The sequence below is a fragment of the Cloeon dipterum genome, chromosome X (assembly GCF_949628265.1).
Source record: "Cloeon dipterum chromosome X, ieCloDipt1.1, whole genome shotgun sequence".
Lineage (NCBI taxonomy): Eukaryota > Metazoa > Arthropoda > Insecta > Ephemeroptera > Baetidae > Cloeon > Cloeon dipterum.
The window spans coordinates 2,202,948-2,217,162 of NC_088790.1; the positions used below are offsets into that span (position 1 = coordinate 2,202,948).

The window sequence follows — 14,215 nt, forward strand, 5'->3', positions numbered from 1 at the left end:
TTTTTATTTAAAATTGCAGAGCGGTGTTCAATTTGAATCCGGAAGAAGATGGCGATCATCTCAACGCACGAGGCAAAAGCAAAAAGGGACCAGGCAAGTTATCCATATCTCAACGAGTGGCGGCGGCAATAGCGTCCATTATGGACCTCAGGAACCTGTATGAAGAATGAGAAAGTAAATATAAATATACAACAAGTTTATTTATACAATACTGTACCGGAATTAATTGATTTTTATTTTTGAATTGTGCCCGTCCGTCAGAACAAAATGTTGACATTGGTGATGACAGCGGTGCAAAATGAGCCGTATTAACAATCGAGAAAGGGTGTCGGCGCAGCAGCGATGAATTTATAATTAGCCAGGTCAGGTCCCACGATTAAAATTCAAATCGCAGACTCGTGCCTCGGGTGTTTGCCGCCCCGCCGCAGCCGGAGCTTCATCCCTTATTCGCGGGTTCATCTCGCGGCGCTAGATTGAATAAAGCGCGTGGTGGTCCACAACATATAAGCCCATTGTGCTTGCCCCTTTGTGTGGCTATGCAAATTAGCTTGCATTTCAATTGTGCATTCGAATGTGTTTGCTGTGGGAACAGAAACTAAATAAAATTCTAAAAAATAGGGATGTCGATTTTTGTGGATAAATAATCTTTTATTTTAAAATATTTAAATAGGGGCTATTTGGATTTTTCAATTGGCATTTTGACAAATGAGGGTGAGATACGATAAAATAGAGTTAAGAATTGAGATTCTTGTGGTGAAAATCACATGGAACGACACCGAAAACGCTCATTTCTGACCAATAACTAAAAATTCCTCCCCCGGGGGGTATATGGGGTGGGTCTCAGCCCCCAGCCATATTCCCGAAAATTCAAAAAATTATTAATCTCCATCAAATTTGGGCTCAATTTACTCGAAATCTGCAAAAGTTTGGACTATTTAAAAAAATCCCGTTTTAGAGGGTGCAAAAATCCATGATTTTTCAATTTTGATTATCTCAAACATGGATATTAAAACATGGAATTAAACCAATTTTTTATATGTTGTTGACACGTGTATGGACCACATTTTGGCTATTTTGGAATTTAATCCCTAGAGCTTGTCAGATTTTTTTGTTGAAAATTTCAACCTGATATTTTTAACTTTGACATCTGACCTACAAAGTTGGTCCCCGAGGATAAATTGCTTGGCGTTAAATCTAGAACATTGTTTCTCAAAAATTTCCTCCATCAATGCAAAATTTAAAATAAAAAATTGCCATTTTTAAACGAAAACAATTATTTTGGTTGTAAAATTTCTTAAAAGAAAACCGATTTCAGAAATAGAAATCCAATTATCGACTCTGGATTGAGTATTATCCGCAGCCGCATTAATTGTCAGAGCAGATTTTTCAAAAATGATTATCCGCTGGCTATAGTGCGTGTGTGCGTCGTGAGGAGCGGCGGGGCGGCGGCGGGCGAAGTGCAGCTGATTGATTGTTGTTACACAAACCATTTACAGGGGCCAAAGGGGCTGCCGTCGACAGGCCGTGGCGCACGCACCCTCCCTTCCTCAGGGGTGGAAGCGACTGGTGGCACGCGCCCCTCCCCCGAAAGCCGGCCGCGACACAAAGGCGGCCGCGACACACGAGTGCAAATTAAGATTTCACGGCTATCGGCCTGTTTGTAAATACACTCGAGTGGTTTGTTCTCGCTGAATCGCATTAGCCACCACCACTGATTTTGAGATTCGTTTCAAACACAGCATCGTGCAAAAATACTGAAAAAAATTGTAAAATGTACTCTGGAAATTATAAATTTGACGGGAATGATACCTGGACTCAATATGAATTTTTAATAAAAAAAATTAAAACAATTGAGACGAATAAAATGCTTGAAACGAGCCCGCTGTTGACAGGGGTTGGTAAATTTTCCCGAAATATTAGCCTTTATTACTTCTTGGAATTTCGAGGATTTGGGTGATTTTTGAAATAAAAAAGATAAACGAATTTTCGATAGCGAATAGTTTTGCTCCAGGTGGTGCCAAAGACTCCAGCCAAAAACCGCTGAACTCGTCTTGAAGTCAAAAAATTCACCCCCGAGGTCACAGGTCAAGCAAAGTACCTTTCGGTGACCCCAGGAAGAAAATTGAAAAAGGTCTCATAACTGGAATTGTGATTATTTTGGCTTCAAATATTTTGTAAAAAAAAAAAATTTAAGATTTAATCAATTTTATCAATCATATCTTCTAAAACCATTTTTGCCCACTTTTGACCTGATGCATCACAAAAACAGTATAACTATACGCACATTAAATCATAATTATTAACCGTTTTAATCCCCCAGAATAAGAGTTAATTTAAGGAGTTTATGCAAAAACTGGAATATTTTTCTTTTTAATTTCTCAAATCACAAAATCAGTTTCTCTAAATGTAAAAATATTATAAAAATCGACATCCTGAGGTTCTATCCCCCTAAATTGAGTCACCAAAGTATGTGACCGAATTAACCTTTTTACGAAAATCCACCCCTCGAGATCAGTTGCTGATATTAAAAGACTAGATAAAATAAAATAAACTTGTTTTAAAACATGACATTAATTAAAAAATAGCACGATTTTTTGGATAATTAATTAAATATGCTGTTTTTTTAATTTCTGAGAAAATCGGATGCAAACTTTTAAATTTAAATAATGCTAATCAAGCACTGTCTCCTACTGTAAAAACACGATTTACTTCACAACATTTAGGGAATTTTCCGAATAATTCACTCTCCATTTGATAGATTGCAACGGAGAGGAATCGAAATCAATCGAAAAAATCTTTTAATATTTCGAGATATTTGGCACATTCTGAAATTTACCACCTGATATTTCTAAAATTAAACAAGAAATTTAACTTTTCGCAAAATTCCCTTTGACGGAAAATCAAATAAAATTTTCCGAAGCAACAACCTTTACCCGGGACGCAGCCGAAAGGCAGCCATGTTAGCGAAAAGTGGCAGGAAATCGATCGGGGGCGGGTTTCCGTGCGCGCGGGGGTGGCCTGCGCGCTCGAATGAGAGCCGGGGTTGCATTGGCCGAAGACGGCGGCTATAAAAAGAGGCCCGGACCGATCCCCAGGGACACACGGAAATGCAATCGACGCGGATGCAGGCGGACAGCAGCAGCGGCCCATTCAAAATGCAGAGCTTCGGCGCCCTCTACGATGCCCAGGGCGACGACGACGAGCTGCCCTCCTGCGCCTTCGCCGGACGCTCCACCATCCAACACTATCTCTCCATGACAGGTAACATTTCATCATTACAGAATCCAGACGCATTTGTACACAAAATTTAGCTAAGGGATGATTGACTGACAAAATATTTTAATCTTTCACCCCTTAAAATGACCCCTGTGGTGGAAGTTCTTGATTTTTTTCTTCTATGTAAGGGTTTGATCCTGATTTCTTGAAATAATATAATTTAATGGACCATTTGTTTCTTCAACCCCCTTACCACCCTCTAAATCAACCCCTAAAGAATTATTGGTTCCTTTACTAATTTTTAAAGCTCTCAGTTTTGAACTTACTTCTACCCTTTGACGGAATTTCTTGTTTTTTATCAGAAAAATAAATGCCTTGACGCTTTTACACATTCGATAAGGTCTGAAATTCTTTGGGGTTAATCGAGGGGGTGTTTAAGGGGTAGAAATATCATATGGTTCAATTATGAATTAGTCCAGGCTTCCAACGCAATGTGTTGTTACAAAAAAGAGAGGGGAAAAATCAATTCCATAAACAAAAATAATAATAAAATATTTTGAAGGGATGGTTTTATGGGGTTGAATTGGGGTGTAAAGATAAGGATGAAATTATTTTGTAAGAAATACATTTTAGGAGAAGAAATGGAAAACGAATTTCTTTAAAAAGAGGCAATTATGTACCAAAAATGTTATAGGGGGAGATTTAGAGGGTTGGGGGGTTGAAGTATCAAATGGCCCTATAAAATGAGCTTCTTTGAAGAAAGGTAGCTAAAATCATGATGATAACTAACGTAAATAACAAATTCTTGCAAATGGGTAGTTTTAAGGGGATCAATTGGGGTTGAAAGATGAGGATTGTGAATTTTTTAGTTTTATGAAGTAAATTTCAAGCAAAGAAATTAAACGAATTTACAAAAAATTGCTTTTATTAAGAAGGAATAAGGTATAAAAATGTTTTAGGGGTTGATTTAGGGGGTTGTTTAGGGCTTGAAGTAGAAATCATTTTATACTTTACTAATTTTTAAATCCAGATTTTTTTATTTCTCGCTGAAGATGTCAAAATTTAATCAAATTAACAAGAAATAGGGGTGTGTTTAGGGGATGACAATGAAAAGGGATTGAATTTACAAAAAAACATTCATCCCTTTTTAGTTTAAATTTGTCTTGATAGATTTGAAAGACTGGAAATAAATTTTGAGGCTTAAATTCCGAATTTGTGTTGCAGAAGAGCAGGGAGAGGGAGTGATGGTGAGCAACGGTGACGAATCAGGGATGCACTTGGGGGCGTCCTCGGCGGCCGGCTCGAGCAGCAACAACTACTACCACCAGCAGGCAGCGTGCAGCAGCGCGAGCGGCGGCGGTGGCGGCGGGGGCGGCGGAGGCGGCAGTCCGTACAGGGTGCAGCGGCACGCGGCCAACGTCAGGGAAAGAAAAAGAATGCTGAGGTCGGCACCTACCCTCGGCCCCAAGGATACCGTAAAGATGTGAGATTTACGGCCGGGGTTGCCCGTTAACGCAGGGGTTGGCTTCATGCGCGCGCACGCTCAGGCTTAAGGGTGGCTATTTTTTATACTTAGGAAAAATTTTTCGCTGGGCGCAGCATGCTGAATTCTTAGGGCTGTGAAATTTTGACGTATTTTTTTATTTCAATTTTATTTTTAATTTTTCCATTCCGAAAAAAACAATTTTAAATGTAAGAAACGTCTGAAATTCGCAGTTCTATAAATTGTAAATTTTTATCCCAAAAGCTGTCGATTCGGTAAATTTCAATAGCATGATTTTGGTAGATAATATAGTGAGTGCGGTTTTATGGAGACGCGCGGCCCTTTTCTAATCAATGTCCTTTCGGGGGTCCAGCAGCATCAACTCTGCCTTTGATGAGCTTCGGGTTCACGTGCCGACTTTCCCCTACGAGAAGCGGCTGTCCAAAATCGACACGCTCCGCTTGGCCATCGCCTACATTGCGCTGCTCAGGGAGGTCCTGCACACCGACTACGACCCTCTCACCTACGTCGAAAAGTGTCTCCGAGGCGAGATCAAACCCGAAAGGGCCGAATGGAACACTAGCGGTGAGAGAAAAAAAATTAAATAATATTTATTTTTAAATTAGCAGGCTAAAATTGCTTCAAATGTTGGCGAATTTAAGTAATTTTTACATTTTTCGAATCTGCTCGGCGAGACGAATCAAATGATGTGCAACATTCACACTTTTGGAAAATTACATTTTTCCACATTTTTCCAAAGGAAACGTGCTCTAGGAAATTCACGTGCGGAAATTTATTTGCTTTTAGTTGATATTTTTTCTAAGATACTTTTACAAAATCAAGCTTTTAATTTTTCACTATTTTAAATCTAATAAACTATAAAGCTACACTTTTTCAAATGGGTTTTCCGGAAAATTGGGGAACGGTAAAAAAATAAAATGGTCGGATTTCAATAAATTTTACATTTTTGGAATCTGCTCAGCAAGACGAGTCGAAAGGTGTGCCATTTTCGTACTTTCGGAAAGATTTAAAAATGTTCTAAGTTCCAACAGAAAGGTGTCCTGGGAAAATCGTTTGTAGCAGAGTTTGAATTATTATTATTTCTTGTTCTAGATCTAACAGCAAGGTTGTCTTGGATCAACTGGGAAAACCTGGGAGTCAATCCAGGGCGTCGGGGCGTGTTGACAAACCTGACCTTGTCCGCCGACAACATGACTGGCTAATCCTCTTTGCCAAAATATTGGCAATTTCACTGTGATAGCTTTGATCTAGTCAGTACTATATTTTATTTGTGATGTGTTTTGTGGTATGAATTAAATCGCTTCGGCCGAATCTATTTCAAGTGTCTTATTTTTCACTATAAAACCTTGAAAACTAATGAAGTAGGGACGAGCATAGTTATCTCAAAAACATTAGAGGGGCCGCTTTTAGTTGATAAAAGCTTATAAATAAGTCGTCATCTCTATGCAGCTTATCAGAATCTGCCTCCTTCCGCACATTCAGCATAATTCATTTTCGCTGCTGCAAATGCCGGACACAAAGCTCATTTATTTCGGTCTCACAGGCCGCGGAGAGCCAATCAGGTACCTCCTGGCCTACGGAGGCGTAGAATTTGAGGACGTCAGGCTCACCTTTGACGACTTCTACAAACGTAAAAATGGTGAGTCATTAAAATATCAAAAAAAATTCTCTTACGTTTACGTTACGAGAAATTGCACCTCGAAATAAAAAGGTTTTTACCTTTCACGCATTTTTGTAACTCCAAATCTCGGGTTCTTATCAACAGAATTGCAACATCTGCATACTGTTAGACTATAGTTAGAACCACCCCTAGATAGCCAAAGGGGTTTGAGGTTGATCAACACTCATCCCCCTTCCTCCGCAACCACAATTTAATAGCAACAATAATGCACTTATAAGCATTAATTTTCAAGGATGCAAATTTTGGCGTTTTTAGGGGGGTTCGAATTTTAGGGGTGGAGGGTGGGTCCCCTAAATCCTTCAGCTGGTCAGGGGAGGTCCAGACGAGTCTATATAACGACGGGTAGTTTTTATATAATTCTGATTGTTAAAACCCGAGAGTTGGAGGTACAAAAATCCTAAATTCAAATTCAAATTTTTTTATTTTGACGTTCAGCATGGCAGTACACTGTGCTGAAAATTCGAAAAAAATTTATCTCTTTTTAATTTTGAGGTGGAATTTTTTGAAAAATAAAGAAGATACCACTCCGAGATTTGTACACAATTTCACACATGTCATGGGACAACTTTTAAGTACATTTTAAAAAATGCAAAATCCTAAAGCTCACTTCCAAAATTTAAATTAGAAATTAAAATTGTCCCATAAAACCCGTCAAATTATTATTTTGTTGCGAAAGTCATTTTTTGAATTTGTGGTTTAAAATGATGAGAAGTGTGTTGTTTTGTGCATAGAATTTCCGCTGGGTCAGCTGCCAGTCCTGGAGTTTGAGGGAAAGACAATCTTTCAGTCGAAGGCAATTTACAGATTTTTGGGCAGGCGTTTCGGCCTTGACGGCAAAGACGAATGGGACAGCTTGAAGTGCGATATCGCCATGGACACCATCAACGACATCGGCTTGGGTATGTAACCAAATAGCATTTCTTGTGAATATAATTGTATTAAATTTTAATAAAAAGCTCTGCTGCCTTACGCAACCGAAACTGACGAGGCGGCGAAAAAGATCAAACAGGAAGCGGCCCTGGCGAAAATGGCCTATTTAGTTGACAAGTTGGAAAGTCACCTGGCCAAAAACGATGGGCATTTCGTAGAGGGACAGGTATGACAAGCGTGAGAGTACGATGATAATATTAATTTAATTCCGGAAATTAACAGCTCACCTGGGCCGACTTTTGCTTCGCTGGACTTCACGACACGTACAACCACAGGTCGGGGGGCGGGGACGTTTTTGCTGGCAGGCCGCTGCTCAAGGCTCTGAAGGCCAAAGTGGAGTCCCTTCCGGCCGTCAAGGCTTACCGCGACAAGAGCCCATCAGTGCCATTCTGATGCGAATACAAATAAAATTTTCAATACCTCTCGCGATACACGGTGTGTGCCTTTTTATTCGAGGAAAATCGTGGTAAATTCGGAAAGCTGATTAAATTAGACAACCCCTTACAGAGCGTCTTTGACGAAGTTTCTGAGCACACCAATCGATTTCTGAGGGTCGAATTAGGTTAAGAGGATATTTGTTCCGACCAAAATGTGCGGAAACCGCTAAGAACCATAATTTTCGGGTCACTCGATTTACATATTATCACCTTCTCCAAGGTCAAAACATTTACTCGGTCGCCTGATTTAATCGAAAAGCGTATCTTATCAGTTCTTAAACGTACACCACTTTTGCTTTTTTCCTCTGGAGACTTTTAGATTCATTTCGCAAGCCGTGGCGTGAAAATGTCGGCGACAAAGCTCACGTACCTGGCTCTTCCCGGCCTCGCCGAGGGAATCCGGTACCTTCTGCACTACGGAGGGGTGCAATTTGAAGACGAGAGGCTAACACGTGAAGAGGTCGCTGCCATGAAAGAAAGTATTAATTTGGACCATTTTTTTACTCTCAAATTTAAATTATTATCATGCAGAACTTCCGCTTGGGCAAGTGCCTGTTCTGCAAATCGAGGGGAAAACGCTGTTCCAGTCGCAGGCAATCTGCCGCTTTCTCGCCAAAAGATTCGATTTGACTGGAAAAGACGAGTGGGACAGCGTGCAGTGCGACATCGCTGCCGATACAATTTACGAAATAAGGAATGGTATATTTTTATTTAAAACTTGCCTTTTCATTTTATTAATGGCCATAAAATCCAAGCGTATTTGACATTTTTCCACGAGAAAAACGAGGCGGCGCAAAAGGAAAAGCGCGTGGCTGCCGTTAAAAAGATCGACTTCATACTTGGAAAATTGGAAGGACATTTGGCCAAGAATGACGGTCACTTCGTCAAAGGACAAGTAAATTTTTTTTGTTCTTAAAAAAAAATGCCATTTCATTATTTGCATTTGCAGCTCACGTGGCCGGATTTCATGATTGCTGCTTTTTCCGAACACATCAACAGCAGGACCGGCCGAGATATGTTTGCTGCAAAACCACTGCTGAGTGCACTCAGAGATGAGATCAACGCACTGCCAGCGATTAAGGCCTACATCGAAAAACGTCCAAAATATTAACACACGGTGGCGAGTTTTAATTTAGTTGAATTGTTTAAAAATTAATAAAAATGAAGTAGTGCAACATTATTTTGTTGGATTCATTTTTTCCGAAACCAAAATGTTTTGAACCATCTTCAAAATTTCAAATTTCAGATTAAAAAATATTTAAAAAAATCAGCTTTTCGCTTCGGGGGATGAAATTATGGTCAATAGGGGTGGAAGGGTGAAAGGTGAGCACCTCAAAAACCATTCAGCTCACCAGAGGAAGACAAGCCAAACGCACACTTAATCTTGAAAAATTAGTTATTCATCCAAATTCGCCAATATGTGTAAATTTTTAACCAGGTTGTCTTGGTATGGCCAAAAGCGTCCTGCAACTGTGATTTTCGTTCAAATATTAAAACAATTTGAGGCTAGGCTTTTTCCTCTTTATTTAAATAAGGAGCGTCACGCTTGGACCGAACGAAAGACTTGGCCTTGATGCGCGGTCTAAAGATGCGGAGAATATTATATAATGGTACTATAATCAGACGAACGTCTCTATTCTTCCTGCTGATGACTCTGCTTTTTTGCAGACTGTGTTGCCAACCTGACTCAATTCAACAGTTATCAGGAATCGCTAATATAATAAAATTCAGAAGAAATATACGAGTTAAAATTCACAAAATCAGTAAAAAGGCCTTTTACGTGTGAGATGAACCAATGACCTAATGCCATAAATCCGTTATTGAGCGGCACCTGTTATCTTATCATGTTTATCTCTTGAGTCGTCACGCAGGCGTGAAAAGTTAGCGAGCCCTTTTCTCACTTCATTTCATTCAAAGCCGAAATGTCGCCGACGAAACTCACTTACTTCAACGTGTCCGGCCTCGGAGAGGGAATTAGGTACCTTCTGCACTATGGCGGAGTCGCGTTTGAGGACGAGAGAATTACCAGGGAAGAATTCCCCGCCAGGAAAGACAGTAAATATAAATTACATTAATTTGACATAAAAAATGTTGACACATCATGTACAAATTTCAGAGCTTCCGCTGGGCCAGCTTCCCGTGCTGGAGTTTGAAGGAAAAACTTTGTACCAGTCAATGTCCATTTGCCGCTTTCTCGCTAGAAGGTTCGACCTGACGGGAAAAGACGAGTGGGACAGTTTGCAGTGCGACACTGCAGTCGACACGATTTCCGACATCGCATCAGGTACAAATTAAAAAAAGACTAAAATTAAATACAATCTAATTACAATGTACGCAGCAATAACCGCTTACGCAAGTGAAACGGACGAGGAGGCAAAAAAAGTGAAGAAGGCGGCTGCCCTGACGAAAATTAACTTCCTCACGGAAAAGTTGGAAGGACACCTGGCCAAGAATGACGGCCACTTTGTCAAAGGACAGGTTTGTTTTATTTATTTTTAAATTATCAAAGTAAAATTAATTAGAGCAGATTTATTGTTTCTGAGAGATTTCACAGATAATTTTTCTAAATATCCGGGTAAAAATACTGAAAGAGATGAAGTCTTAGAAATTTTCAACGAATGTAAGAAGTATTACAGAGGTTTATGCAGAGTAAAGAAGTCTCTCTTCATTGATAAAAGTGATGAAAAAATAATTCAGGACTCCGAGAAGTTTTGTTTTAAATTACTGAATAAAAATTGTGATACTACGCAAGTCAATAATGTTCCTATGCATGAATGGGAGGCTCATTTTGGAGCGATTTACAACAATGCCAAATTAAGCGCATCAGATTCTCTAAATCTAAAAGACCTTTTAATAAATTACACTAAAAATCCTACTGTTAAATGGTTCCTAGAAGATGAAGTAAATTTATCTATTAAGGAACTAAAAATTAAGAAAGCACCAGGGCTTGACTTGGTAACAAATAAATGTTTGAAAGAGTTAAACGTAGTTTTAAATAGTGAACTAACGAAATTTTATAATATATGCCTTCAGAATGGTATTTTTCCCGATTCCTGGAAACTCTCTAATTTGAAGCTTTTATTTAAAAACAAAGGTAGTCCGGAGGATGTAAACAATTATAGAGGGATCAATTTATCCTCCTCTATGTTTAATCTTTTGGACAAAATGCTTAACAAACGTTTGTATTCCTCTCTAATCAGCTATATTCCATTAAATCAATTCGGCTTTATTAAAGGGAAATCTACTGTACAAGCTGTAAATTTACTTATTCAACATATTCACTCAACAGTAATTGTAAATAAGAGACCCCTGTACGCTTTATTTTTAGATTTACAAAAAGCATTCGATTCTATTAGTAGAACATTTATCTTTAAGAAAGTCGTAGATACAAAAATCTTTTCTTTTGAAGAGCTAAACTTGCTTGCAGAAATTCTTGACGTAAATTTTCTATTAATTAATGATGGTATTTCCGTTTCTGAAGAAATTTTACAGTCAAACGGGGTTAAACAAGGAGGGTGCATGTCACCCTTCCTGTTCATTTTTGCTATCAGTGATATTAACGATATTATGAAAGATTTCCCTGGCGTTAAATGCATTTTGTATGCAGATGATATTGTACTTTTAAGTGAAAATTTAAATGATTTTTCCATTTTACTGCCCAGAATTACAGACTACCTAGCTATAAGATGTTTAAAATTAAACGAAAAGAAATGCCAAGTCATGAAATTTAGAGCCGGTGGTCATGGTCGTTATAGCAAAGTAGATTTGAACTGGGAAAAACAGAATAAAATTACCTTCTGCTCTTCAATTAATTATCTAGGAGTCACTTTCCAAACTGCAGGTGTATGTTTTAGTAAACATATTGATAAGAGAGTTAAAGCCTCAATATTTGCTACAGGCAAAATTAAAAATTTGTCAAAAAGTTCTATTGTTACAGCCAAAAAATTATTTGATTTAGCTATTTCTCCTGTTGCCTCATATGGTATTGAAGCTGTCTGGAAATACTTGACTTTAAAAGACTTAAATAATCTTGAATGTGCTAAGTCTAGATTTTTTAAGAAAGCCTTATGTGTCGATAAGAGAATGAAATCAAGATTTGTATATGATCTAGTTGAGACTGATTATTTTGTAAATGACTTAAAGACAAAATTCTCCCTGCCGGACACACCTGTTTATATTAAATTCTTGGATAATATGATGCATAAAAAACAAAATATTCACCCTAATTTTTACAGTACCCCAGCTATGACAAACAAGAACTGGTGGCTACCCTATTGTAAAGATCGAAGTGTTTTTACGAGATACTCTTTCCATGGTTATCATTTTCTGTTATGTAAAGACGAACGTTTCCATCTAGATGTTTCTGCTAATTGTGTTTGCCAATTCTGCGATGAAAGCGGTATAGACATGTATCATTTCCTCAATTGTAAAAATAATACAACTACCTTATTTCAAGCTGCTAAATATAAGAAATTGCAGTTAAATAATATCGTTATATAATGTACTCTGTGTTGTACACCGTTGGTGTCTAATATAATAAATAATTTAATAAAATTAATGTTCTTGGTAATAGTTGACTTGGCCAGACTTTGTGCTCGCCGCAGTCTACACCACCCTGGTGGGAAGAGGCGAAGCAGACATTTTCGCCGAAAGACCCTTGCTGAAGGCCTTGAAGGCAAAGGTTGACGCCCTGCCTGCGATCAAAGCCTATTTGGACAAACGGCCACCCGTGCCATATTAAAGATCTGTAAAATCACTTTTCAGAATAAATAAATAAAATTTATTTAACCCTTGTAAATTGAGATCTAATTTCCCACGATGGGCTGAAGAAGTTTCAGGGCGGTAAAAGATATAATCCAGTTGCGCAATGAGGTGAAAATAATAAAAAATCACGCTTTTTGGGGTTAAAAAATAGGGTTGAAGGGTTGGTACCCTTAGACTAGTTTGGATAACAAGAGAAGGATGAGACGAGTCTATCGGTGTGCTATATTTGAAAATCTGACCATCAGAAGCTGAGAATTTGGCGTGCAAACATTTTTGAAAACCCGAAAAAAACAATTTTACTGTTTTTATTTTCTAATAAAAAAATCAGGATAAGACGTGAATCCAGATTTTGACTTATCTTACCTGATTTTTATGCTCTATAAGAGTGCTATATCACAATTTAAAAATTCCAATTTCTTCATTTTCAAATTTGATCCGAGTAATAATTCGAAAATTTAAGTTTAGTGACCTTGAACTTTAACCCACCACTTTGAGGTCTACAGGCAAATTGTGCGACTTGACGAGACAAATTCAACGGTGTCCAATTTTTTATTCTACGAGTGACCAATTTGGAAAAAATTCAAAAGTGTTTACAAAATCTTCAAAAATTGAAAAAGAGGGTACCTCGCAATCAGAGATCTGCTTTCCTGGCAAAATTCTTATTTGTTTTGGTTTATGAGGTGATAAATGATAAAGATAGGACGCAGCTATTTTTGAACTTTAAACAGTCGTTGTCTATATTATCTTATCATTTTCATATCATCCGCCACGAAGGTATAAAAGTTTTCGTGGCACAAAGAGCCTTCTCGAACTTTAAAGAGGCAAAATGTCGGCTACAAAGCTAACGTACCTTCCGGTTAGCGGTCTCGGAGAGAGCATCAGGTACCTTCTGCACTATGGCGGCGTGGAGTTTGAAGACGAGAGGATTACCAGGGAAGAGCTCGCCATCAGGAAACCCAGTAAGCATTCGATAGTTTTTCGAAATTTTGTATAAAATTGTGGAAAATTCAAGCGCTGCCGTTGGGCCAGGTGCCTGTGCTGGAGTTCGAGGGCAAAACCCTTTTCCAGTCAACCTCCATCTGCCGCTTCCTCGCCCGAAGGTTTAATCTGACAGGCAAGGACGAATGGGACAGTCTGCAATGCGACATTGCGGCTGACACCATTTCCGATATTGGAATTGGTAAAATGTCGATTATTTTTCTTATTACCTGTGGATTGATCAGTTTTGCTATTCAGCAATCAGCGGTTATGTTACTGAAACGAACGAAGAAGCCAAAAAGGTAAAGAAAGCGGCTGCCCTGACGAAAATCAACTTCCTCACGGAAAAGCTGGAAGGACACCTGGCCAAGAATGACGGACACTTTGTCAAAGGACAGGTTTGATTTATTTATTTTTTAAATGGAAAGAGTTAAAAATTCTTGGTAATAGTTGACCTGGCCAGACTTCGTGCTTGCCGCAGTCTACTCCACCCTGGTGGGCAGAGGCGAAGCAGATATTTTCGCCGAGAGGCCGTTGCTGAAGGCCCTGAAGGCCAAGGTTGACGCCCTGCCAGCTATCAAAGCCTATCTGGACAAACGACCACCTGTGCCATATTAAAGAAAATAAATAAAAAATGCAATCACTGTAAAAGATTTATTTATTCCTATTATTAATTATTTTACACACTCGACGAAATCAGAAGGA

The 14,215-nt window shown here is 38.7% G+C and overlaps 4 protein-coding genes across 7 annotated transcripts; all 4 read left to right on the plus strand.

Moving 5' to 3' along the window:
* The first annotated feature begins 3,076 nt into the window (after nt 1-3,076).
* Nucleotides 3,077-6,035, plus strand: Fer2 (48 related 2). 4 transcript variants are annotated; one of them, XM_065493511.1, is made up of 4 exons: nt 3,077-3,261; nt 4,441-4,660; nt 5,073-5,284; nt 5,813-6,035. In XM_065493511.1, the coding sequence occupies exons 1-4, from the start codon at nt 3,108-3,110 to the stop codon at nt 5,920-5,922; spliced, it is 696 nt and encodes a 231-aa protein (XP_065349583.1). In that variant the 5' UTR covers nt 3,077-3,107; the 3' UTR covers nt 5,923-6,035. The 4 variants fall into 4 exon arrangements, with proteins under 4 accessions (XP_065349583.1, XP_065349581.1, XP_065349584.1 ...); XM_065493509.1 differs by having other exon boundaries at nt 3,078-3,261; nt 4,441-4,699; XM_065493512.1 differs by having other exon boundaries at nt 3,078-3,261; nt 5,076-5,284.
* A 152-nt stretch (nt 6,036-6,187) lies between these two features.
* Nucleotides 6,188-7,762, plus strand: LOC135945727 (glutathione S-transferase-like). The gene is made up of 4 exons (XM_065493573.1): nt 6,188-6,359; nt 7,133-7,300; nt 7,358-7,497; nt 7,554-7,762. Exons 1-4 carry the CDS (start codon nt 6,227-6,229, stop codon nt 7,722-7,724), a joined length of 612 nt encoding a protein of 203 aa, XP_065349645.1. The 5' UTR covers nt 6,188-6,226; the 3' UTR covers nt 7,725-7,762.
* Nucleotides 7,763-8,070: 308 nt separating this feature from the next.
* Nucleotides 8,071-8,948, plus strand: LOC135945728 (glutathione S-transferase-like). Its single transcript, XM_065493574.1, has 4 exons — nt 8,071-8,247; nt 8,300-8,467; nt 8,524-8,663; nt 8,718-8,948. The coding sequence occupies exons 1-4, from the start codon at nt 8,115-8,117 to the stop codon at nt 8,877-8,879; spliced, it is 603 nt and encodes a 200-aa protein (XP_065349646.1). The 5' UTR covers nt 8,071-8,114; the 3' UTR covers nt 8,880-8,948.
* A 715-nt stretch (nt 8,949-9,663) lies between these two features.
* On the plus strand, nt 9,664-14,128 carry LOC135945233 (glutathione S-transferase-like). Its single transcript, XM_065492793.1, has 8 exons — nt 9,664-9,823; nt 9,885-10,052; nt 10,107-10,246; nt 12,342-12,506; nt 13,350-13,491; nt 13,545-13,712; nt 13,769-13,908; nt 13,961-14,128. Exons 1-8 carry the CDS (start codon nt 9,691-9,693, stop codon nt 14,126-14,128), a joined length of 1,224 nt encoding a protein of 407 aa, XP_065348865.1. The 5' UTR covers nt 9,664-9,690.
* The last annotated feature ends 87 nt before the right edge of the window (nt 14,129-14,215 follow it).

Excerpts from the sequence above, each read along its gene's own strand:
- LOC135945728 (XM_065493574.1), top strand. The coding sequence starts at position 8,115 with ATGTCGGCGACAAAGCTCACGTACCTGGCTCTTCCCGGCCTCGCCGAG. Across the intron at positions 8,248-8,299 it reads GGTCGCTGCCATGAAAGAAA|AACTTCCGCTTGGGCAAGTG; the intron begins GTATTAATTTGG and ends ATTATCATGCAG. Across the intron at positions 8,664-8,717 it reads GTCACTTCGTCAAAGGACAA|CTCACGTGGCCGGATTTCAT; the intron begins GTAAATTTTTTT and ends TTGCATTTGCAG.
- Fer2 (XM_065493509.1), top strand. The coding sequence starts at position 3,108 with ATGCAATCGACGCGGATGCAGGCGGACAGCAGCAGCGGCCCATTCAAA. Across the intron at positions 3,262-4,440 it reads ACACTATCTCTCCATGACAG|AAGAGCAGGGAGAGGGAGTG; the intron begins GTAACATTTCAT and ends TTTGTGTTGCAG. Across the intron at positions 4,700-5,072 it reads CCCAAGGATACCGTAAAGAT|CAGCATCAACTCTGCCTTTG; the intron begins GTGAGATTTACG and ends TCGGGGGTCCAG.
- LOC135945233 (XM_065492793.1), top strand. The coding sequence starts at position 9,691 with ATGTCGCCGACGAAACTCACTTACTTCAACGTGTCCGGCCTCGGAGAG. Across the intron at positions 13,492-13,544 it reads GCTCGCCATCAGGAAACCCA|CGCTGCCGTTGGGCCAGGTG; the intron begins GTAAGCATTCGA and ends GGAAAATTCAAG. Across the intron at positions 13,713-13,768 it reads CATTTCCGATATTGGAATTG|CAATCAGCGGTTATGTTACT; the intron begins GTAAAATGTCGA and ends TTTGCTATTCAG.
- LOC135945727 (XM_065493573.1), top strand. The coding sequence starts at position 6,227 with ATGCCGGACACAAAGCTCATTTATTTCGGTCTCACAGGCCGCGGAGAG. Across the intron at positions 7,301-7,357 it reads CATCAACGACATCGGCTTGG|CTCTGCTGCCTTACGCAACC; the intron begins GTATGTAACCAA and ends TTTAATAAAAAG. Across the intron at positions 7,498-7,553 it reads GGCATTTCGTAGAGGGACAG|CTCACCTGGGCCGACTTTTG; the intron begins GTATGACAAGCG and ends GGAAATTAACAG.